This window comes from Dromiciops gliroides, chromosome 6, assembly GCF_019393635.1.
Source record: "Dromiciops gliroides isolate mDroGli1 chromosome 6, mDroGli1.pri, whole genome shotgun sequence".
Taxonomy (NCBI): domain Eukaryota; kingdom Metazoa; phylum Chordata; class Mammalia; order Microbiotheria; family Microbiotheriidae; genus Dromiciops; species Dromiciops gliroides.
Window position 1 is genome coordinate 68,672,696 of NC_057866.1, and position 24,159 is coordinate 68,696,854.

Here is a 24,159-nt window from a genome sequence, read left to right on the forward strand (position 1 = left end):
GTTTATTGCTTAAATTTAGACATTCCAGTAAAAATGAAAATAGCTATGCAAATTAACATGGTCCCGTAGACCATGATAGAAATAGACCATGAAAGAAATCAGACCAGCTCAAAGCAAACTAGGCTCCAGTAAGACCATTAACTCAAAAGTTAAATGTAACTCAAATGATGGATAATTTTCCTTTTGGGGCTACTGGAGGTCACAGTGCCTGGAGACTGGTCACCAGGATATTTTTAAGAAAAGAATAGCTTATGAAGGCTTGTCAGTGTGATAGATGTTGAGGATAACTGCAAGACTGAACTGCCCCCAACCCTATATAGGGTTACATTTAAATATACACAGTATACAGTATGGGTGTGCCTCACTTTATACAACAGAAAGTTGATTGTTAAGAACTTTTGGTGGGGGCGGGGCAATTGGGGTTAAGTGACTTGCCCAGGGTCACACAGCTAGTAAGTATTAAGTGTCTGAGGCCAGATTTGAACTCAGGTCCTCCTGAATCCAGGGCCAGTGTTCTATCCACTGAGTCACCTAGCTGCCCCTCGTTAAGAACTTTTGTAAGGCAAATCCTATTTTCCCTGTGGATATACCTTATTATTTCCAGGGCTGTAGTAGCTCAATTTTTACTTGACATTTTTATGCCCTATAGCCAGCTTGTTGGTCAACTAGTTAATGGTCTTTGAGGAAACGCTTAGGTAGAAATAAACATGCCTGCTTTTATCGGCTTTGTAAGTCAGAATTTTCATATTTGGGGTTCTCTTAAAGGAAAGCATATTTGTAAAATAGTCCTAGTTGTAGGCCATATTTTATTTTTGTCTACAGGGAGCGTTTTTCTTCTTTATTAATAGCATTGGGTTCTTTCTTTCATTTTCTGAATTTAAATGGCTTGACATCATGCAGAATTTCACTTTTAAGTATCACTTTTAAAAATCTGTTAGTTGACATCAAATCAAAATTTGTTTGCTTTCTCCGTCTCACAGTAATCTGACAGCTCATGGATTTTTCAGAGGCCCGGATGCACTTTGCATGGTTTTTGGGTTGCGTAGCGAAATCACTGATGAGCCTAATGGGTTTTTTAAATATAAGCTTCAGCCCGGATTTAAAGACTTTCAGTGCCAAAAGGAAGGAAACATTATCCTCTATCTCAGAAGGAAAATGCTTACCATATGAAAATATTTTGGGGATGTGTTTTTGCATCTTCCAGATTTCCAAAACCCATTTCCCTTCCCCATGCAGAATATAGAAAATATCCTTCTTTTCTTCCATAACATGTTGTGATTTTTCATAGTTGGCCATTTTTAATATAATTTGCAGAGCTGCAGTGAACCAACTTTCAGTACCACCTCCTCCTTTTCTCTTTTCCTAGTTTATGAGGAGATTTATTTTGGACATTACTTTCAACTTATGTGTGTCAGTTCAATGAATGCATATTTTCCTAGGTCATTCCAGAACTCCTTTAGAATCGTTTAAAAAGGGAACATGAGCTTCTTGCTATGCTGTGTTGGCATAGTATGGAAGACAATGTCAGAGCACCCGAGGTCATCTTTGGGCATCTCAGGAAATTGTCCAGGAAAGGGCCAGCAGTCAGGCTGTCATGTTTAATCTCACCCTTTCTTCCTTTTACATGTGTCTTATCTGGGAGTTATTCAGTCTTTTTTCTTTTGTTTAGGTTACTTAACCTAAGAGGATGTCACATTTATGGCAAAACGAATTGATCCACTGAGTTCCAGGTGAAAAAGATGCACCTTGTTGCATGCATAGTGTATGCTAGACTTTAATTGACCTGATGTCCATCTCAGTCCCTGTCCTAGGCATGGGCAGAACAGGGAATAGTCTAAAGGTTGTTTTTTGTTTGTTTGTTTTTAAAGAAAGGGGACAGGGACATCTAGGTAGTACAGTGGATAAAGCACTGGCCCTGGATTCAGGAGAACCTGAGTTCAAATCCAGCCTCAGACACTTGACATTTACTAGCTGTGTCACCCTGGGCAAGTCACTTAACCCTCATTGCCCTACAAAAGAAAAAAAGAGGAAGAAAGAAAGAAAAAGAATCAGAGGACCTGGGTTCAAATCCTAGTTCTGCCATTCCTCATCTGTGTGACCTTGGGAAAGTTGTTGAACCTTTCTGGGCCTCAGTTTCCTAATATGTAAAATTAAAAGCATGAACTCAGTTGCCTCCAAAGTTTCCTTCCAACACTCTATCTAGGATCCTCTGGTTCATCCCTGTACAGCTTCTCTTCAAACATGGTCAAATGATAAAAAATTGTAATATTCTCTGGCTACTTCTGAATGCTTTACAAGGCTTTGGGAATGGGTGTGTGTGTGTGTGTGTGTGTGTGTGTGTGTGTGTTTTCACTGCAACAATATTAATTAAAATTAAAAGCCACTGAAGTAGGAGTCAAGAGACCCAAGTCCTAGCTTTGCCAGTTATGAACCGTGTGTCCTTGAACAAGTCATTTAACGTTACTGAGCCTCAGTTTCTCCAGCTACAAAAACTAGAGATGATACTGCTTGTTCTAGCTGTGTCTGGGCAGTTGTAGAGATTAGGTACTTTACAAACATGAAGGTATTATTTTTAGAGAAACAGAGTGTCTCAGTAGTTATGCGATGACTTGGATCTCCTGGATTGTGATTTCTAATCCTGTCTCTCTGTCTATCCTGCTTTGCTTTGTGACTCTGAGAAAAGGACTAATCCCTGCCCCACCCCGACCCTTGTCATTGTTGTTTTATCCTGTGAAAATTGAAGGTGTCAGAATCAGAGTGTGCAGGCATTTGGGGGAAAGTTCTACATAAATTTTGGCTATGGAAAAGTCTCTGGGTTTTTTCCAGCTCCTCAGTTGACACTAATTTTGAGCAGGAGGGGAGGGATATTGTTACAATCTGCTTATAGTGCTCATCAAAAAGAGTTTTTGCTGTCTAAGCTATGAAATTTCACAGACTCACAGGTTAATGGTAACTAGGTGGCACAGTGGATAGAGCAGCAGGGAGACCTGAGTTCAAATCTAGCATCAGATACTTACTAGCTGTATATGACACTGGGCAAATCACTTAACCTGTCTGCCTCAGAATAACAGCATCTACCTCATGGGGTTGTTATGAGGACCAAATGACATATTAAGACAGGTATAGCACCTTGCAAACACAAATGCACCATATGAACGTTAACTGGTCTTTATTATTGTTGTTGTTATTATTATTATTAGAAAAGGACCTCAGAAGTTATTTAGCCCAACTTGCATCTGAACATGAATCCCCTCTCCAATATACCAATGAAGCCTCCAAGGATAGAGAGAACCCATCGCTCCCCACAGTGATCCATTCCACTTTTGAACATCTCTGTTAGGTTGTTTTTCTTTCTATCAAGGCAAAATTGGCCTCCCATTCATTGTTTCCAGTTTTGTCCTTCAGAGGCACAAAAGGAAGCTCTCATCTCTCTCCCATGTGGCAGCCCACTTGGAGATGGCTCCCATATCTCATCTAAGTGTTTTCTCCAGGATAAACATATCCATTGCCATCACCTAATCCTCCCCCTTCTAGAAATACTTTTAAATAACGAGTATTTTTAACCGGAAACTTTTGAAAGAGCCCAGCTATTTATTTTGCTATTATTATTTTCCTGAAGAAACCTTTAGCGCTTGAGTAGTGATTTGTATTAAGGGCCTTTAATATGAAACTCAATCTTTAAAGTTCATCAGGTCTTTAACTTTGTCCTTGGAGCAGGGGACGGTGTGGCATTATCAACATACCAGGGCAGTGGAGTGGGGTGGAGGGGTAAAGGTTAAGGTGTGTAGTCTTAGAATGACTGGTCTCCTGTCACCCCAGATAGAACAAATTTAATCATCTTATCCCATGAACCAGATTCTGGTTGGTAGTGGTTGGTGATAATATAGTATGGCTCAATGCAAAACCTTGGAGCAACTCTTCAGAGGAGGTGCCTATGGATATTCTCTCTCTCTCTCTCACTCTCTCTCTCTCTCTCTCTCTCTCTCTGAGAGGCAATTAGGGGTTAAGTGACTTGCCCAGGGTCACACAGCTACTAAGTGTCAAGCGTCTGAGACTAGATTTAAACTCAGGTCCTCCTGACTCCTGGGCTGGTGCTCTATCCACTGTACCACCTAGCTGTCCCTGAATACCCTTAATAATGTTTCCCTCACAGTCCAGTAAGGAAGAGATAACAAGGAGGCAGCTAGGTGGTGCAATGGATAAAGTACCAGCCCTGGAGTCAGGAGGACCTGAGTTCAAATCTGGCCTCAGACATGTGACACTTACTAGCTGTGTGACCCTGGGCAAGTCACTTAACTCTCATTGTTTTGCAAAAATAAAACAAACAAACAAAACAAAAAAAGGAAGAGAGAGCAAGTATCAACATCATTTCTGAGATGTCCAACACTCAGAGAAGTTAAGCATTCTAATTTGTCACCTCATCCAGTGCCACTATTTTATAAAGGAGACAACTAGAGAAGAAAGAGGCTCACCAGAGGTAGAAGGGCTTGTGGACATCAGAGTGAGGTCTCAGATCCAGGGCTCAGTCTTTGAGGAAGCCCTTATGTTCCCATAGTCCAGCATACCCCAGAAGGACATGGAATTTAAGGCCTTTAGAATGAAAGCTTTATCATAGTTTATAACTAATATCTGTCCCTCCTCAGGCTCCCATTTCTTGGCATTTCATGGCATGGATTTTGCCTGTGACCCTCTGAATCCTCTGGGAAGCAGATAACGTGAATGATTTTGCAGCTGTTAAGGAAAAAAAATTGTTTTAATGTATTGGAAAACTGACCCTGCTGGGAGCTTCCCTGTCTCTTCTCGCTATGCACCATGGCTAATTGCTTTGCTGCCTTATGTATAGTGGAGTGTGATCTAATCGGCACACTCAGCAGTCACACTGCCCATGACCTGCAGCATAGCTGAATTCAGATTTTGCTGTCCTCATTTGGCTTCCAAATATCTATGTTTTTTCTTTCCTGGTGCCACCCTGCTAGTAGTCACTTTGAATATTTTGGAAAAGTTGGTCTTTAATAATAAATGAAATCTATTTATATGGTGCTTGGCAGTCACAAAGAGATTTACATGCCTCTAGTCTGATCCTGTGAAGGAGAATGTGCTCATCTTTTAGACCCATTCACAGGGGAGGCCATCAAGGCTCAGAGTGTGAGATAACCTGTAACTTGCCCAAGGTTATACATAAAGCAAGTAGCCGAGCAGAGACAGACTCTGAGCCTAGGGCTCTCTCTATTACCTCTCTACCCCACCCATAGTTTCAAGAGCTTGGAATTTTTCATGCAAAACACTCCGATTTAATATAAAGTATAGAAACAATGGCTCTGTGGCTAGAGGCCAGTTTCAAATCATATCATAGTTTGGCAAATCGATCAATCAGCAAGCATTTATTAAGCACCCACTGCATGCAAGGTACTGTGTTAAGTGCTAGAGAGACACATACATACTTATTATGAAAATAATCCCTATTCTCAAGGAGCTAACATTCTAATGTCAAACTCCCAACATCTTGAATACTGAGCTTTCACTGAGCTTGTTCTGAATCATGAGCCTTAATGGGTTCTCTCACAAAGTAGAAGGCTCCAAAAAAACACTGGGCATCTTTAGAATATAAGAGTGTGAACAATGAAGTCCCCTCCTGGACATATATTTAGCCGGTAGAGGGCGCCATTGTACCAGCTAGTTCACAAAACCCTTATCTGTGAACTCAGCCTTTTAAGATGAAAAATAAATCAATTCATGCAGTATTTTTATCTACAGTATTCATTTAAAAAAAAAACCTCGTGATTTCATGTTTTTTTTTAAAAACTGCTTATTCTGTGCCCTCTTATGTTTGAGTATAAAATTCTCTCAGAATATTTGTAAGAGCCACTACATGGAATTTATTATTAATTGTCTATTTTTAGGCATGAAGCTCTGCTATATTCTGTCTTAGCAGCAGAAACTGGGATTGAAGTGTCACAAACAAATTTAGCCCATATCTGTGAGGAGAGACCAGTAAGTAAACGCTAGCCTCCTAGATTCTTAATTTCAGGTTAAGGGGAATAAACTGTATCTCCCCAAATCTCATTGATTGATGGATTCATGCCTTCCTTCACCCTTTTCCCCACTAGGAACTGGTGAGAAGATATCTGGGAGTTAACTGTGTTTGGAGATATTATAATTTCTCTGTTTTCCAAATCGATGCCCCTGCATTTGGTATGTATAGGAAGACTGCGGCTGAGCTGGGCCATTAACAACCATGAGAACATTTGGTGACAAGAAAAAAATCTAACTGTTTTATGTGAAGTGAGTGATTCTCAAAATAAATTAGGAAAAAGAAAGAACTCTGTGATGAAAATCAGGGTTAAAAGTCAGATTTTCCCAGACCTGCACAGGTGCTCAGATTCACCATTTTGGTGAAAAAGGAGGAGAATCCAATTTAAAAAAAAAAAAAGTTATTTGGAGGCTATCTCTTAAAACATGGCTTTGCAATAGGAGAGAAAAGCTTTTCTGAGTCAAACTTCTGCAGCAAGATTTCGGGTATTAAGCAACAAATTAATTCAACAAGCATTTATTAAATGCCTACTGTGTGCTAGGGAACGTTGCTAAGTTTCAGCGGCAAAGAGAAATCTTGCCATTCCCAGGCTTTGAGCCTGAACTCTTAAGACAACCACAGGCCCATTCAGGATAATGATTTAAATCCTAAACAGTTTGGGAAAGGATTTTGACTTCGTAATTAGGCACGGGGGAAAGTGCTAATGCTTTCTCACTCTTCCCAATTCAATTCAATTCAATTCAATTCAATTCACAAATATTTGTTTAAGTGCCTTCTTGGGATGCATAAAAGCCTTGTTCTTAAGAACTGGCAGGTCACTGCAACGTGAGGGTGTCCATAGCTACCATGTAAGTGAATCTCTTCTTGTCCCAAAGCTTATCTGAAGATGGGAGACCTCTACTACTATGGCTACCAGAACCAATCAAAAGACCTTGAGCTGTCTGTGCAGATGTATGCCCAGGCTGCGCTGGATGGAGACTCACAGGTAAACAAACACCTGGCGGAGTCCCATGCCCTGTCCCTGAAATCATGATGCACAAAGGAGATGAGGAGGACTGCTGCTCCGGCCAGTAGTCCCCTTGCATGAATGCACCCCTGGCTGTCATCGGTGGCATTGGTGGTGATAGTTTATTTCCAAGTGCCATAGGAAATGGGACCCTTATTTTTTTGAGGAAGGCAGGTTGGGGGGTGTGTGTGTGAAATATGCAAATTAACTGGGACCATGGTGACAAATATTCCCCGTGTGAGTGCTCCCGGAGGACTGAGGCTGAGGGAGGGGGCATCTGCTCAGCAGTTACTAAAATGTTGATTTAATTTACTTTCTAACAGAAAACATTTTGACCTTGGTCACTTGTACAGTTGCATCTCTATATTTAGTGCTGTCCCTAGAGCTGGCTTCTAAGAGAACATTTATATAAACACAAGGCTAGAACTGAAACTGAGACCGAGTGAAGCCTGTGGACCCATTTAGGAACTCAGAAATAAGGGGAAAGTGGACCACAGACCCCATCCATCCTTGTCTCATTGTGCCTTGCTCTGTCTGGCACTGCGTGCTGGGCTATGCTAGCTCAATTGTGCTATAGATAGAGGGCACCTGCTCCCCTCGGGGAGGGGAATGTCGTGTGGCTCTCTCTTGGCTGGCTCTCTCTCCCTCCAGCTGCCTCTAGCCCTGGCTGGCAAAGGGAAAGAGCATCGACTGAACCAGAGCTTCAGTCCTGTTCACACCCTCCCCCTATCCCTTTTCTGTTTATAACCCCAGCTCTCCCTTAGTGGCCCAAGCTTGAATTCTTGTTCATGGGCCCCGGGAAAATAAGTAGAACATGAGAGGGATTGACAGTGATTGCCAGCCCCTTTATAGCACTTTAGGGCTTGCAAAACACTTTACGCATATCTCATTTGATCCTCAACAACTCTGTGAAGCTTTATCATTCCCACTTTACGAATGAGGAGAGTAAGTTAATGAGGAGAGGTTAAGTGACTTGCCCAGGGTCACAAGGCTAGTGAGTTTCTGAGCCAGGATTCAAACTCAGGACTTCCTGACTCTAAGTCCAGCACTCTGTCTACTGTGCCTCCTAGCTTCCTGAGTGGATATGAATCTGTTTTTCCTATGGGGTAGCAATAGATTGTGCTGTACAGGACCTTTTGTATCGACCATTTTAACGGTGAAGGTTAATAAAGGATTTTGTTATTTTCCAATATCCATCCGACACTGGTTTGCAAAATCTATGCCTCTGCAACACAAGTTCTGGCAACTCTGCCAAAGCTGGGAAGCCATAAAGTGTGGGTCTGGTGATGTTAGGGGGCAGCTAGGTGGAGTATCGGGTAGAGCACTGACCCTGAAGTTGGGAGGACCTGAATTCAAATGTCATCTCAGATACTGACTGTGTGAACCTGGGCAAGTCACTTAACCCCAATTGCCTTAAACATCCAGGGTCATCTCCAGTCGTCCTGATGTACAGCTTGTCACCGGACCCAGATAGCTCTGGAGGAGAGAGTGAGGCTGATGACTTTGCACAGCCTTCCCTCACTTAAATCCAATTCACTGCAAGTCATGACAAACAACAGAACAGAACAGGCGATGTTAGGACCAGACTAGTAAAGCTTTAACTCAGAAAGCAACTTTGTACAACACCTGCTAAGTTGTGGCGAGCTTGTGCCTAATGTGGGTGGAGAGAGGAGCCAGACCGCTGAAATCAGGGCTGCTGTCCAGCTCAGGAGGATCAGAGACTTGTAGCCACATGTCACAGTCTCACCATCTTGACCTTCATTTGACCATCCTTGAGGTCAAGGAATGTTCTGCCTTCTCTGAATTTTCAAGGCACTTTTCAGCTTTTTCTCCTCTTTCCTGTCCAAGGACTCCTAAGTTTCTTTTGTTAGATCATCATTCTAGAGCTTTCTCCTCACCTCCTGACTTTCCCTTGTCCTACACATCTAATCAGTTCCCACTTTTACTCTATCTCCATATCTCTTGCACTCATCCACACAGCTGGACATTAGTTCACAGCCTTGTCTCTTCTGGCCTAGAGTGTTGCATTCGCCTCCCAATTAGCCTTCCTGCTTTGTCCCTCCTCGCTCCAGTCTGTCCTCCATACGGCTGCCAAAGTGATTTTCCTGAAGCATCAATATGACCCCTTCCCTCATCTGCTCAATAAATTTATTAGCTTCCTATTCAGTTTGACTTTTAAAGCCCTTTACATCCTAGTCCCAACCTACCTTTAGACTCATTATGCATCAATCACTTCCCCACACTCTCTAGTCTGGCCAAACTTAGCCTTGTCCCTGTCTGCATCTCCCTGCTCTTCACTGCCTGTCCTCCATGCTTGGAATGCAATCCCTCCTCACCTCTACCTCCCAGAAGCCCTTTCTTTCAGGAGGCAGCTTAAACTTCAAGTTGTCCTTTCCCTAAATTACTTTATTTTAATATACTTATGGAAAGGAATGCTGCTCTCCCCAAAGAATGTAAGCAGGAATTATTTCATTTTTGTCTTCCTATCCCCAGTTCCTAATATAGTGTCTGACACATAGTAGGTGCTCTAAGAAGTGCTATTTATTACTCGCTCATCATCCTCCACAAATACAGGATCGGGTGCCTGCCATATTTATATATAAGCATCATGCCAGGTTCTAGGGTTGCAAGGATGGTCCCTTTTCTTGCCATCTAGTTGAGGACACAAAAAGCATCGTCTTATACTTAGTAGGTCTTTAATGCTTATTGAACCAAATTGACATATACACAGAAAAGAAAACTAAGGATCTAAGGCTGCATATCCTTATATACTGGGACTTCTGTATGGGGATGACATTCCTTAGTACAGCCCCCGCCTCATCCATGCCTTCTCATACTCTGCAGCTCTTGTACTTGAGCAAACCCTCAGGGGCCAAATACATGATGGATCCTAAGTGCTGTAAGGAACTCTGAGGAGCTACTCATTGTAGAGAAAGAGTCAGGCTGAGTGGGGAAAGTTCCAGGGAGGAATTAGGATCTGAGCTGGGGTTTGAAGGAAGAGCAAGACAGATTAGTTAAATAGGGAAGAAGAGAAGAGGAATCCCTCCCAGGCACGGAGAATGAACAAGGGTCAGGAACCAGGATTTGGCTGGAATGAAGGATTTGTGTAGATGAGTGGCAGAAGATGAAGTTTGGGGGAGGTAATATGTAGAGATCAGGTTGTAGAGGGCTGAAGGATTTAAATGCTGTCCCATCTACAGATAGGAGCTAGGGATGTTTTTTTTTAATAGGAGGTGATGAGTTCAAAGCAGTTTTTTTTTCTTTTGGGTGGGGCAGTGGGGGTTAAGTGACTTGCTCAAGGTCACACAGCTAGTAAGTGTCAAGTGTCTGAGGCTACATTTGAACTCAGGTCCTCCTGAATCCAGGGTCAGTGCTTGATCCACTGTGCTACCTAGCTGCCCCCCTTCAAAGCAGTTTTTAAAAGAAAATTGTGACACATAGGCAGGACGAGAGAATCTGAAGACAGGAAGACCACTGTCAGTGATTCAATAAACATGAAGTACCTACTATGCGCCAGGCCCTGTGCTAAGTACCGAAATTACAAAGAAAGGTAAAAAGACTATCCTTGCTCTTGCGGAGCTCAGTCTCATGGAGGAGAAATTGCCAAACTACTGTGAACAAATAAGCTATATGCAGGATAAATTAGAAACAATCAACCAAGGGAAGGCCCTGTAGTTAAGAAGAATAACTTAATAAAGGGAAAATTTCCAGTGTTGTGGAGCTTGGGGCTTCTTTGGGGAAGATCTGTAGATGGATATGGACCTTAATTGTCCACAGTGAGGTTCAGATAGCCTGTGATGCAAAGGATCAGGGGAAATACACCTACTGATGAAGTCGTGGCTCCATTAAAATATTGAAAAGAGTGAGCACTTGGACCTAAGGAATGGGATGTGGGCCCTGGTTTTAGATTCTGCCTTGGTCAGTTATCACCAATGTGACCCCAGGGCGAGCTGTTTAACCTCTCTGGGCCTCAGTGTAGCTACTGCAAAGTGAGGGAGTGGGAAAAGGTGGCCTTGAAAGGCCCTTCCAAGGTTGATTCTGTGATCCTATGAGGGGAGAGCTGTTTTCAAGAGTCCTCTAATTAGCCACAACTTGTCACTACCTTTGACCTTAAAAGAAGTTGATGAGCAACCTATCAGTAAGCCTTTCCTTCGCATCTACACCCAGGGATCGGCACCTAAAGCTGGGTTCTTTCCTTCCCTCTTTGTGCAAACATTGTGCCCTCCTAGATGTGAACAACAAACAGATTCTCCCAGCCTCTCTCCTGGGTCTAGGGAGAAATCACTTACCCGGAACTGGTGGCCTCAGTCAGGGGCCACTGGTGCCTTCCCTTTCAGGGCTATGGGACCAAGTCTGCAACAGGCTCTAGCCCCTGATGCTCCTGAATGAGAAAGCAGTTATTCTTCCATACCCTCCCTGTTCAAGGGAAGGGAGTCTATCTAAAAGGGGTGTAACCAGGGGTGTGCTGGTAAATGTTTAACAACGGGCTTTCCATAAAATATGTGTATGCATGCACAGCACATCTTTAAATTTAATCTGCATTATTAACTTTTCCCATAATTTTTCTTAAACCTAGACAATCAACAAAACAATAAATAATCCCTGATTTAAGGCATTTACCAATTTCTGAAGTGTGAATGTTGCCACTGGAAATTTAACAATCAGCTTACCAATCCATATGAGCTGGCTCCAGAATACAACTGGTCAGAACTGTTCCCAAGCTTCCTGAAAACAAGTAGCAGAGCAAAGGCCTTTCCGGAGAGAGAAAGGCCCTAAAGGAGTAATTTACCCATGGTGATTAATAGGAAAGTTAAGTACAGCTATCCTATGCCTTAAAAATATTCCTAGTATTAGAATATGACTCCACCAAAATGTGAAAATACAGAGCTTGATTTCCAGCCTGCTGATAAGGGCCTCAAAGAATAATCAGTAAATAATGGGCTTGGCCTTTGTTGTGATCTTTCGCCCCTTTTGCTGTGATGAAGGCAAAATTTCCAGCTAGTTCTCTTTTCAGAAAGTGAAGGAAAAGGACAAATCCTCCGGTTGACTAGTTTCTGAGCAGATGGAGCTCAGCATCCCTATGAAAGCCTACTGGTTCTTTTGCAAATAAATTTCTCAGATGCATATATTTAGGGAAACAACTCATCAATGAAGATGACAAAACCATCTGGCACTAGGACTAAAAAAAATATGGAGGTTGTAAAAGTTTACATTCTGATGAGGGGTGTGGGTATGTGATTTGTTTGGAAGTGGTGGATTTTATTTGTGGTTTGTTTTGCTTATTTTTTGTTTGTTTATTTTGTTTTTTTAAAGGGATTTTTTAACCTGGCCCTTCTAATTGAAGAGGGAGTTACTATCCCCTACCACATTTTGGAATATCTCGAGATTGATCAAACGCTTCATTCTAATAACATCTCAGTCCTTCGGGAACTTTATGAAAGGTGAGCTCATAACTTCATTTGATGATCACAATATGGGATTTTTGTTATTGACCTAAAGGTATTTGCTCCCAGGTAAAAGCCTACCTTGCATTTCACACCAGCCAGGCACCCAGATTCTCCACTAAGCCTATCTAACTAGAAAGAAGGTAAAGGGCTCAAGATCCATGGCTAACTAGTGAATTTACAAATCTCCCTGCCCAGCCAACTTCTGCTGATTGATCACTATTTGCCTTAGGCACAAGGTTTAAGGGATTGAGTTGTTGATATAAAGTCACCCTGCTAGATAAAAATCTTCCTTTGGAGAATGCTTACCTAACAGGCAGTGAAAAGAGCAGTCATCAGATAAGTTTTCTTAGAGTCGAGGGTTTGTATGGCTAGGCCCGACCTGCTTTATGAGTATCCTGCCCAAGCAGTCTCTGCATTGCAGCAAGATTCATACTGGTTTATTGGATACTTACCCAAAGGGGTCCAAGCCCTTGAGAATTCACCTTGAGTTCCTATAAAAAATAAAAGTGAAGAGAAAGCTAGGCTGTCATTCTATTTTGCTTTGAAACCTGTCTCCTGTCCTGAAATTGTTCTTGCTCACAAGGAAAAAAAACCTGTGCAGCTTTGTAGATGACTTTGAAAATGTCAGTAATCAGTATTACCACCAAATTAAGTCAAATAATCAGGGTGATTTATGGTTTTTATTGTAGGTGCTGGAGCCATAGTAATGAAGATTCACTCAGTCCTTGCTCATTAGCTTTGTTTTATTTATATTTGCGGATTATCTGTAATGGAATTTTGCATTCCAGCCTGGTAGGTATCATCTCCCCCCACCCCCATCTGTCTTTACAATCCCTGCCCTTTCTGGCTGTTATTCATCTAATACCCACTTCTGAATGTTCGGCAGATCTACTTTCTGGGAACCTTTCTGGTGTCCGTATTGATTGCATTGGCAGTTCAGTATTTTCCATCAGTCTCAGGTAATGATTTATCTAAATCAAACCCATTGGGGGAGGGAGGCTTGTGGGTGGGGAGAAAGGAAGGGATGGGTGTGTGGGTTTGGTTTTTTTTTCCTTCCTCCGTTAGGTCTTACTTTCCTGCTTCCCTTTTCTCTTTTACTTAGACTTTTCCATCCATTTAGAATACCTTCTGATTCCCTCACACTACAACCCTTCTCACCTTGCCCTTCAAGGCCAAGCTCACATATCAGATCCTCTATGTTTCCACATTAAATATTGGTTTCATTGCAGTGAATTGAGTACCTTTCCTGATCATCCCCAGCTTGTCTCAATGGCCCCTTCAAGGGCATTTCTCTCAGATTTAGTTTGTGTGTGCCAGATACTGCATTGTATTGTGGACACTCATACATGCATCTTAGCTCATCTTCTAGATCTGGGATTCATGAACTTTTAAAAACCATTTTGGCAGGGCAGCTAGATGGCACAGTGGATAAAGCACTGGCCCTGGATTCAGCAGGACCTGAATTCAAATCCAGCCTCAGACACTTGACACTAGCTGTGTGACCCTGGGCAAGTCACTTAACCCTCATTGCCCCACCCAAAATAAATAAATTCATTAATAAACCCTTATTCTAGATTATAAATTTCTTGAGAGAGCAGGAATAGAGATTTAAAGAACTTCGTGTCCCCCACTGCACCCAGGACAGTATCCTGCATATAGCAAGTGCTCAATGAATATTTGTTGAATAGCTGGATGGATACATGGTGATACATGTCAAATACATGGATTATATGTGTTAAATACATGAATGTAGAAATTTGAAATCATCATCAGAAGGCATTTATTCTGCATATATCTGAGCTGGGATAGTGCTTTGTACTGTAAAGACCAAAGACACACGAACCCACTTATTAGATTGCAGTCTGAAATGGGCTCCATCACCCTGGACAGACATAAAAAGACATAAAGACTGACAAACATCTATGTAGACATTTGCAAACAAGATGAAGAAGGAACATGCTCTATAAACATTAGCGTGGGGATTATTTGTGTAGCAGAAAATGAAAAGTGAACGGAATAAACCTGATGTCAGGAGGTGGTGAGCAAGGAGTCAGTGGTGAGGAGGGCAGATGGAACCATCATTTTGCTTACAGTCCCATAAGGAAGTTAATGAGGGACCATCCAAACTCTCTCTCAGGTCTGATGCCTTATCGTCAGCTGACTTATAAATCTAGCTCATGCAAATTCAGTTCCATCACTAAATTTGTTACCAGGTATAGCACATCCATTTTGCATCTTGTCAGTGTTTTCCATTTCAAATTATCGTTGTCATTTTTACTCTGTAGAAATATTGTTATGATTATTACAAATGCAATTCAGTTAGAGGAGTTGAAAATTGTCTTTATGATTCTATACCAGCTGGTACCCATGAAAATTCATGGACTAGTAGAATTGTTTTTTATCAAAAGTTGTTTTTCTACTTTTCTTCATCTCTTCATCTATATTCCCAATATACTCTTTCCTCCTTCACTTTATTTATCATTTCTTTTCCTTTTTCTTCCTTTTCCTCAGCTTTCCACTTTTCAGTGGGCGATATGCTGTACCACCCCACATATTTATACGTTTCCCCCTAACTCTTTGCTCTCTCCCTCTGTCTCCTTCCCTTCCTCCTTTTTTTTTGTGAGGCAATTGGGGTTAAGTGACTTGCCCAGGGTCACACAGCTAGTAAATGTTAAGTGTCTGAGGCCAGATTTGAACTCAGGTACTCCTGACTCCAGGGCCGGTGCTCTATCCACTGTGCCACCTAGCTGCCCCAATTCTGAGCATTCTTAAGGACCAGGGTAGTAGCAGAAGATGTGATGATGAGTTTTTGACACTTAGAAAGGTGTTCAAAAAAATCCTTAAAACACAGATAATATGAAAATCCAGGAGCCACATGGAAAAAATAACCCTGTGAATGCCACATTGTTCTAAGCTAGGGGACTTTGTTATTGAATTACTTGCATTTCAGTCTGTATCGTCATCAGTTTTTAAAATATAATAATTCATTTTTGTACTTTTAAACTGAGACATCCATCCATTTTGCTTTAGGCTCCAATCACCCATAGAGAATTATGTTCTCTTTAGTATCGGTTGAAACCTTGTATAAAATTGACCATCACTTTATTGGTTGGTGTTTGCAAGGCTAACTCTGAAGAGGTTATTTATTTCTTCCAAGGTGCTTTGCTTGCAATTTGGCATAGGCTGCCAGCAAGTGAACAGTAACACCTGGGTTCTTAGCCCTAGGGTTCAAACTCCGGTGTTTCTCATAGAACTAATTCACTGGGGAGGGGAGGAGAGTATCATGCTTTCCCACTAAAGGCAGTTTTTCTGTAAGAATAGAAAGCTTTATTAAAATAGCCCAACACAAACATTAACCAGTTTTAGCACAAACTATTTAAATAATATTAATAATGTCTATGAAATACATGTAGAAACAATTAGGTACCTTACTCCATTTCGAAGAGCACATAAAATCAAACCACCTGACCCTCTAGGACTAACTAGATGAAATATTCTTCTTCTTTGTTTGTTTTTATGAAATATTATTCTTGAAAAAAAACTAGATTAGCTAAACCTTTTTTCCATTTTTTCAAACTCTTGCACTTGGGGCAGCTAGGTGACACAGTGGATAGAGCACCAGCCCTGGAGTCAGGAGGATCTGAGTTCAAATCCGACCTCAGATACTTAACACTTACTAGCTGTGTGACCCTGGGCAAGTCACTTAACCCCAATTGCCTCACCAAAAAACAAAAACAAAAACAAACTCTTGCACTTCCCATGAAAGGGAAATCCTGGAAAGGAACTAGATGAGAAGGTGTTAAACTGGGTGAAACCATTACAAGGTGTGAATTAGTCTCAAGGAGGTCGATTGGCTGCCACAAGACTCAATTCCAGCTAACTTTTTAAAGTCAATTCATTGGGACCAAGAGGCAAGAACCCAGCTCCTAATCCCATGAGGAGAAGAGCCATGGGGTGGGAGAATGGGAAGCTATAATGGAATGGAAATGGGAAGCCACATGGAAATGCAGAGGTCACCAAGAGGGTGAGAGAGAGAGAGAGAGAGTCATTTGTTCAACTTCTGGCAAAGTGTCACTATCAGGTGGCATCCCAATGAGGTTACTTCCAAAGACTGTTCCTAAATATTTGATCAAGTAATTGACTTTCCATCTCCAAAGGCTCCACCCCTAAACTGTGTTCACCCCAAAATCTTATGGCATTCCTGAAAAGAGTTCTCAAAACCTAATGTAAGTCCTATAAAAATGAAGCCTTACTGGACATACCAGGCCAAGTAATTTCTACCATTATAGTAAGAATAATAGGGCAGCTAGGTGGCACAGTGGATAGAGCACTGGCCCTGGAGTCAAGAGTACCTGAGTTCAAACCCGGCCTCAGACACTTAACACTTACTAGCTGTGTGACCCTGGGCAAGTCACTTAACCCCAATTGCCTCACCAAAAAAGAAAAAGAAAAAAAGAATAATAATAGAAAATAACATAAAAGTTATAAAAGAATTTATATAACTTTCAAGTCTATAAAGCATTTAACTCACTTTTTTTTTTATCTGAGCCTCAGCACAATCCTGTAGGGTAGGTATTGCTCCAGTTATTATAATTATTCCCATTTTATAGATGGAGAAATTAAAGTGTCAGAAATGAGTTATGAACCCATTTCTTCCTGTCTCTGAGGGATTCACAGTCTGAAACTGTCCACTGTATTACTCTGCCTTATTGTTCAGTAGAGCATTGGTCAATGCTCAGAAATTTGTGGCTCCAACCATAGTTTTATACCAATTGTTCTAGAGATATCTACACTAAAATATTTCGAAAATCATCCCAGGGGTTCTTAGAATGTGGATAGATTTGATGAGGTCCCTAAACTCGGACGGGGGAAAATACATCTGTTTTAATATAATTAGTTTTCTTTTTAATTCTATGTATTTTGTTTTAAGCATTTAAAATATTCTGAGGCATGCATATGTTTCATCAGACTGCCGGAGGGGTCCATGGTACAAAAAACCCTTGCTCTAAACCCTAAACAGATGATTTTGTCTTCATGTGTTTAAATACACACACACACACACACACACACACACACACACACACATATATTCTAACCCCCTCCCCCCTTTACTCTTCACAAGTAGGCTGCAGCTGCTTTGGGGCACCCGTTAGACTCTGAGCTCCTTGACTCAGAGAGCATAGTTTACCAGAGGAGAGGTAGCACAATGCTTGGTGCATAATAGATGTTTAATAAATGTTTATTGAGCGATCATTCCATAAGAACTTGGCTCACTGTCCCCAAATGAAGTTTCTGATAAAGCTACATGTATTCATTCAGTAAGTACCTACTATGTGAACATAATCTTCTAGGCAATCGAGTAATAGGGGAGATAAATAAGACAGTTCTAAAAGACTGCAAGATCCTTGAGAATAGATACTGTGACTTGTATTTCTCTCGGCTCCCCTGGATTGCCTGTTACAATGTTTTAAACATAGCATGAACTTAATAACTACTTCTTGAATTGAAATAAAGAAATAGTGAACAAATAAAACTGGTTTCCTGACCTCAGAAGGCAAGGGAATAGGGACTAGATCCATGATTTCAATGGTAGAAGGAACCCCCAGATATAGAAATTACCTCTACCAAGGCCTGTTGGTTCCTTCTCAGCAAGTGATCATTTTTTTTTTAATGTATGAGGTATTTTATTTTTTCCATTACATGTAAAGATAGTTCTCAACTTTTGTTTATACATGCTTTACAATTTCAGATTTTTCTCCCTCCCTCCCCTCCCTCCCCCCATCCTTAGACAGCAGGTAATCTGATATAGGTTATATATATATATATATATATATATATACATATACATATAGATATAGATATATATACACACACACATATATATACACATAATAACATTAATCCTATTTCTGCATTAATCCTGTTACAAGAGAAAGAATCAGAACAGTGATGCAAAACCTCAAAATAGAAAGAAAAAAAAACCAACAGCACCCAAAACAAAAGAAATAATATGGTTCAATCAGCATCTATACTCCACAGTTCTTTCTTTCTTTTTTTTTCTTGGATTTGGAGATCCTCTTCTATCATGAGTTCCCTGGAACTCTTCTGTTCCATTGCATTGGTGAGAAGAATATAGTCCATCACAGTAGGTCAGCAAGTGATCATTTTTGAGAGTTGCCCAAGCCAGGGTCACACAGCCAGTATGGTTGGACCCTTTGCTATCCTGGCTCCAACGCCACTTTTCCTTCCACGATGCTTCTCACTGCCCTCTTTGGGCTATAATCAAATAGTGAAGACAAGACGGACAGAGCTAAATATGATTGATATAAGTAAGACATGATATGTGACTGAGGAGCAGAAAATGCCATGAGATCACATGTGGGGAAAATAATTTCCAGCTCTGGGAATTCTGAACATCTTCATGACATTTGACCTCAGAACATATCCTTCCTTCCAAGTAATTCATCAGGACTAATGATAGTCCATAAAGAATCTTTCCTCTCAAGCCTGCTTCCTTTCACTTCCTAGCAGAAGCTTAGGAAAGTGGGCTCCTTCTAATATTATGACAAATGTTAAGGACTTCCTGTGTGTCTGCGTGCAGAACACTATGTGAGATGCTGTGGATTCAAAGATGAAAAGAAAACAGTCCCTTCCCTCCAGGAGTGATGCATAACTTGGAGGAAAGGGAGGCATAGTTGGAGACCACAGCACTTGATACCATCTTGGGGAGGCAGCCATTCTGATAAAAATCCTGATAGAAATGAGTCTGGTGGGGCAGCTAGGTGGCGCAGTGGATAGAGCACCGGCCCTGGAGTCAGGAGGACCAGAGTTCAAATCCGGACTCAGACACTTAACACTTACCAGCTGTGTGACCCTGGGCAAGTCACTTAACCCTAATTGCCTCACCAAAAAAAAAAAAAAAAAGAAATGAGTCTGGTTTCTGTACACCAAAGCTCTCTTCCATCACAGCAGATAATCCAAAGGGGAAGCTGTAATTCCCAAAGCATGGTGGCATTTTTGTTTTAAGTGAGGCAATTGGGGGTTAAGTGACTTGCCCAGGGTCACACAGCTAGTAAGTGTTAAGTGTCTGAGGTCAGATTTGAACTCAGGTCCTCCCGAATCCAGGGCCGGTGCTCTATCCACTGCACCACCTAGCTACCCCAATATTGTTTTTTTTGTTTTTTGTTTTTCGTTTTTTGAGGGCAATGGGGGTTAAGTGACTTGCCTAGGGTCACACAGCTAGTAAGTGTCTGAGGCTGGGTTTGAACTCAGGTCCTCCTGAATCCAAGGCTGGTGCCTTATCCACTGTGCCACCTAGCTGCCGCCACGGTGGCATTTTTAAAAGCTGACCTATATTAGGAATGAAAGCTGGCTGAACTTATGAAAATTATATGGGACTAACATCTCTTGGAGAATCATGGCAATCAGCCCCAGAAGGTATGGGGGCAGCTAGGTGGCGCAGTGGGTAAAGGACTGGCCCTGGATTCAGGAGGACCTCAGTTCAAATCCAACCTCAGACACTTGACACTTACTAGCTGTGTGACCCTGGGCAAGTCACTTAACCCTCATTGCCCTGCAAAAAATAAATTTTATATATATACACATACATACATACATACATGTATTTATTAAGTAAAGTGAAGTAGATCACCTTAGGGATTCAAACCCAGGTCTTCAGACTCCCAAGTCCAGCACTGACCCTTTCATGCATGTCATTCTCCCTCCAGTCAAGACAACAGCTCCAGGAGGAACCAACATGGCCTGTGAGGGAGGACAGAGACATCTGCCAGCAAAGCCAGCAGAGCTCTGGTGATCAATAAGGGAACTGGCCTCAAGGCCAGAGCACTCACCCCAGTGCCATCTCAGGAGTGTTTAGTGGTTTGTCCAAAGCTCCGCCGACAGCAAGCGATCAGAACTGGAACTGGACGCCTAGCCTAGCATCCGTTAGCTTTCACTAAACCTGTGGGTTTTTTCTATCTATTGTTTCAGGTGTTCAGTATATTTTTTGTTTCTTCTGTGTGTGTGTGTGTGTGTGTGTGTCTGTCTTTACAGCCAGTGGTCCTCCGGCATCTGTTTCACAGCCCTCTTCAGAAACAGCCACTTCCATTGCAAATCCAGCTGTTGACTCCTTGGAACAAGAAGAGGCCATTCCCGCAAATAATTTAGAGCAGCGAGGGTGAATCGCCGACTCTCCACGTTTGCCTAGAAGAGAGATGGAGCCTTTGGACCATGGGTATTTGATAGCAGACATTAGGAATGCTGCAACCAGGGAATGACATGCTAAACCTTTGAACATGTTTTGACTACTAGAAGCTAAAATTGCACTTGAGTAAATATCTATGTCTATGTGATACTTATATTTATGCAAATAAATATAAGATCTTAAATATAGACATATGGATATGGATATTTATGTTACAGGGAAGTATCCGGAGTAGATACTGATTTTCTCAAGGACATCAGGCAAATATAGCAGAAGCCCCTTCCTATGCTACTGTTAGGAATGTGACTGATGCCCTGTTGTGGCCTACGGGGTTTGCAGCCCTTGGATTCACATGATGGTATTGCTGTATTTCAGGGGACATCATTTACTTACCTGTGCTCTATCTTAATCCACTTAAAGCAAGCTATGTTTTAACGGGACTTTCATCAGTGTTGTTGAGTCCTTTCAAAATTTTCCTTTACTGAAAAATAGGCAATTGTAGACCCAAAGCAAGATTCATAATGTTTTAGTCCATAGCATTTGTGAGAAGAAGAGTCCTTTCCACCACCAGGCTGCTTCTGGAAGCACAATCCAAATTCCTCTTTGTCTTGTCATGCCTAAAGGAAGCAAAAGGCGCCTTAATTAGAGTTAAGTCCGCATCAGTGTGAGCTACAGAAAAGGAAATGTCATTGTAAATTGGTTTACATTTTTCTCCTTAAATTTTTCTAGGATCATAGTGCTTAAAATGCTTTAATGATATTACCAGATATGGTTTATTCACAATTGTAAACCTTCAGATGCCATTTAGAAAATGATTAGTATTTAAGAATAGTCTTCACCACGAATTACCCATTAGAATAGAAGTAGGCCAATGGAATATGCAGAAAACAATCCTTTAGATCCTAGTCCCCCCTGTGCCTGGTTTTTGGGTTCTGAGAGAGGTGTGCCATGCTGTGTGGTGTGTATGTGTGTATGTGTGTATGTGTGTGTGTATGTGTGCATAAGTGTGCCTGTTTCCACACATATGTATATGAAAGAGGAATGCGTGTGCCTGTGTGTGTGCTACAATAATTAAATCAGTAATGCAATATTGTGGGTCCAGTCTACTCTCTTTGCACTACTTTATTTACAGTAGTAAATAAAATTATTTTTATACTGTTTACCACCCGTGAAGTGACTGTTTTTTTCCTTTTTCATATGTAATCACTCAGTTCTTTTTTTTATTATTATAAAAGTATTTTATTATTTTCCAGTTACATGTAGAGATAGTTTTCAACATTTGTTTTTATAAGATTTCTAGTTTCAAATTTTTCTCCCTCCCTCCCTCCCTCCCCTTCCTCCCCCCCTCCCCTCCCCAAGACAGCAAGTAATCTGATATAGGTTGTACAATAACATTAAACATATCTCTGAATTAGTCATATTATAAGAGAAGAATCAGAGCAAAAAGGAAAAACCTCAAAAAAGAAAGACAACAGCACCCAAAACAAAAGAAATAGTATGGTTCAATCTGCATCCATATTTCATATTTCTTTTTTTTTTTCCTGGATTTGGAGAGTCTTTCCCAACATGAGTCCTTTGGAACTATTTTGTACCATTGTATTGCTGAGAAGAATCGAGTCTATCACAGTTGATCAACACACAATGTTGTTGATACTGAATCACTCAGAGTTCTAAAGTCCATGCATTTTTGTAAAAGCAGAGGTAAGGGGAAGTATTATCAGACAGCTTTTTTTTTTTCTGGTGACACATTAACTTTTGAGGTTAAAAAGTGGAGAGGTGGTTCCCTTCTTTATTTTTTTTTGTGGGGGCAATGGGGTTTAAGTGACTTGCCCAGGATCACACAGCTAGTAAGTGTCATGTGTCTGAGGCTGGATTTGAATTCAGGTCCTCCTGACGGCACCACCTAGCTGCCCCGGCTCCCTTCTTTAAATGATCACTCACCTCAGATTCTAGGGTCTTTGTCTCACTCCTAGATGTTACTTCTGTTAGCTTCTCCTGACTGCTCCCTTTTCAACTCCTCTCTGCACTCCCCCTGACTATAGCTATGTTTGGGGGGGACTTGCTACCTGGAGGGGGGGGCAGGGCTAGCTCACCCAAAGAATTGGAGGCTCGTCAGAAATTTTGTAAAATAAAAAAAAGAAAAGGGAGAGAATTACAAAGCAAGAAGAAACACAAAATAAACTGGGGCCAGATAATGAAGAGGGTGTCTTTGATAACTGAGAAGCGAGACTTGAGGGCTCTGGGAATAGACACCAGCAGCTGGGAGGAGAGGACCAAGGACCACGCCCGATGGAGTTCAGTACTCAGGAACAGCTTGCGCGCAGCTGAGATGGGCCTTCAAGCTCGGGAGGAAGAAAAACGAATGAGACACAGGAACCGAAGGGCAACAGAGAGTGCATCGTTGAGGCAGGAGCTGCGGCTCCTGTATCAGACTGCACAACCACACTGTGGCCTGTGGCTCTTCAAGGCACTGATTCATGGTCGTCCCTGACTGGTGGAAACCTACTACTATCAGTAGAGTATGTAGCATCCATCCAGATCTTGCAGACCTTAGCATTGCTCATTAGCATACTGGGGCCATGCCATACCACACCTCATTCCTGTGATGGGAAATAGCTGTTTTCCCTTTGGCCTAAGAGATTTGAATCTTTTGGATTTCTTGGGGTCCCACTACAGCTAGACTGATCATCATTGAGTTCAGATCCAGCCTCAGACACTTACTTAGCTGTGTGACTCCAGGAAAGTCACTTAACCTCTGTCTCAATTTCCTCATCTGTAAAATGAGCTGGAGATGGGGGGCAGCTAGGTGGCGCAGTGGATAAAGTACCAGTCCTGGATTCACAAGTTCAAATCTGGCCTCAGACACTTGACACTTACTAGCTGTGTGACCCTGGGTAAGTCACTTAACCCTCATTGCCCCACCCCACTCCCCCAAAAAAATGAACTGGAGAAAGAAATGGCAGACTTCTCCAGTATCTTTGTAAACAAATCCCCAAAATAGGGTCACAAAAAGTCAGACATGACTGAACAACAGAAAAGAGTGATTGTATGAGTGGAAAGAAAGAGTTGTATGTGAGAAATATCGTGGTAGCAGAAATGTTAAGATCTGGCAACTGACTGGCTATAGGGGTGAAGAAGATCGAGGAGTGGAAGATAATGCTGAGTTTGCTAACCTAGTACCTAGTAGGATGGTGGTGCCCCCATCCTTCCCCGCCCCGAAACAGGAAAGTTCAAAAGAATGGTAGTGTAAGGGGCTAAAATTCTAGCTATGATGTCTAAAATCTAACGAGTGCTTGCCCCAAATTGGAATTTTAACAAGAATTTAGACTTTTGAGCATTTTATTAAGGTGCATTAGAATCTAGTGATCAGAGAGAGAGGCCAAGATGCCCTGGAGTCAAGAGGACCTGAATTTTGAAGTGAGATTTGGTCTCACCTCAGACATTAGCTGTGTGACCCTGGGCAAGTCACTTA

The 24,159-nt window shown here is 41.6% G+C and overlaps 1 protein-coding gene across 2 annotated transcripts in view; it reads left to right on the forward strand.

Annotated features, from left to right (window-relative positions):
* The window catches only part of SEL1L3 (SEL1L family member 3), a 129,574-nt gene extending 107,770 nt beyond the window's left edge, over positions 1 to 21,804 (forward strand). The window contains exons 18-24 of one of the 2 annotated variants that reach the window (XM_043971344.1): positions 5,901 to 5,991; positions 6,108 to 6,192; positions 6,907 to 7,016; positions 12,351 to 12,478; positions 13,174 to 13,276; positions 13,371 to 13,443; positions 20,537 to 21,804. In XM_043971344.1, the coding sequence (XP_043827279.1) occupies positions 5,901 to 5,991; positions 6,108 to 6,192; positions 6,907 to 7,016; positions 12,351 to 12,478; positions 13,174 to 13,276; positions 13,371 to 13,443; positions 20,537 to 20,664 (718 nt within the window). In that variant the 3' untranslated portion in view covers positions 20,665 to 21,804. The other variant, XM_043971343.1, reaches the window with a different exon arrangement.
* Positions 21,805 to 24,159: the final 2,355 nt, after the last annotated feature.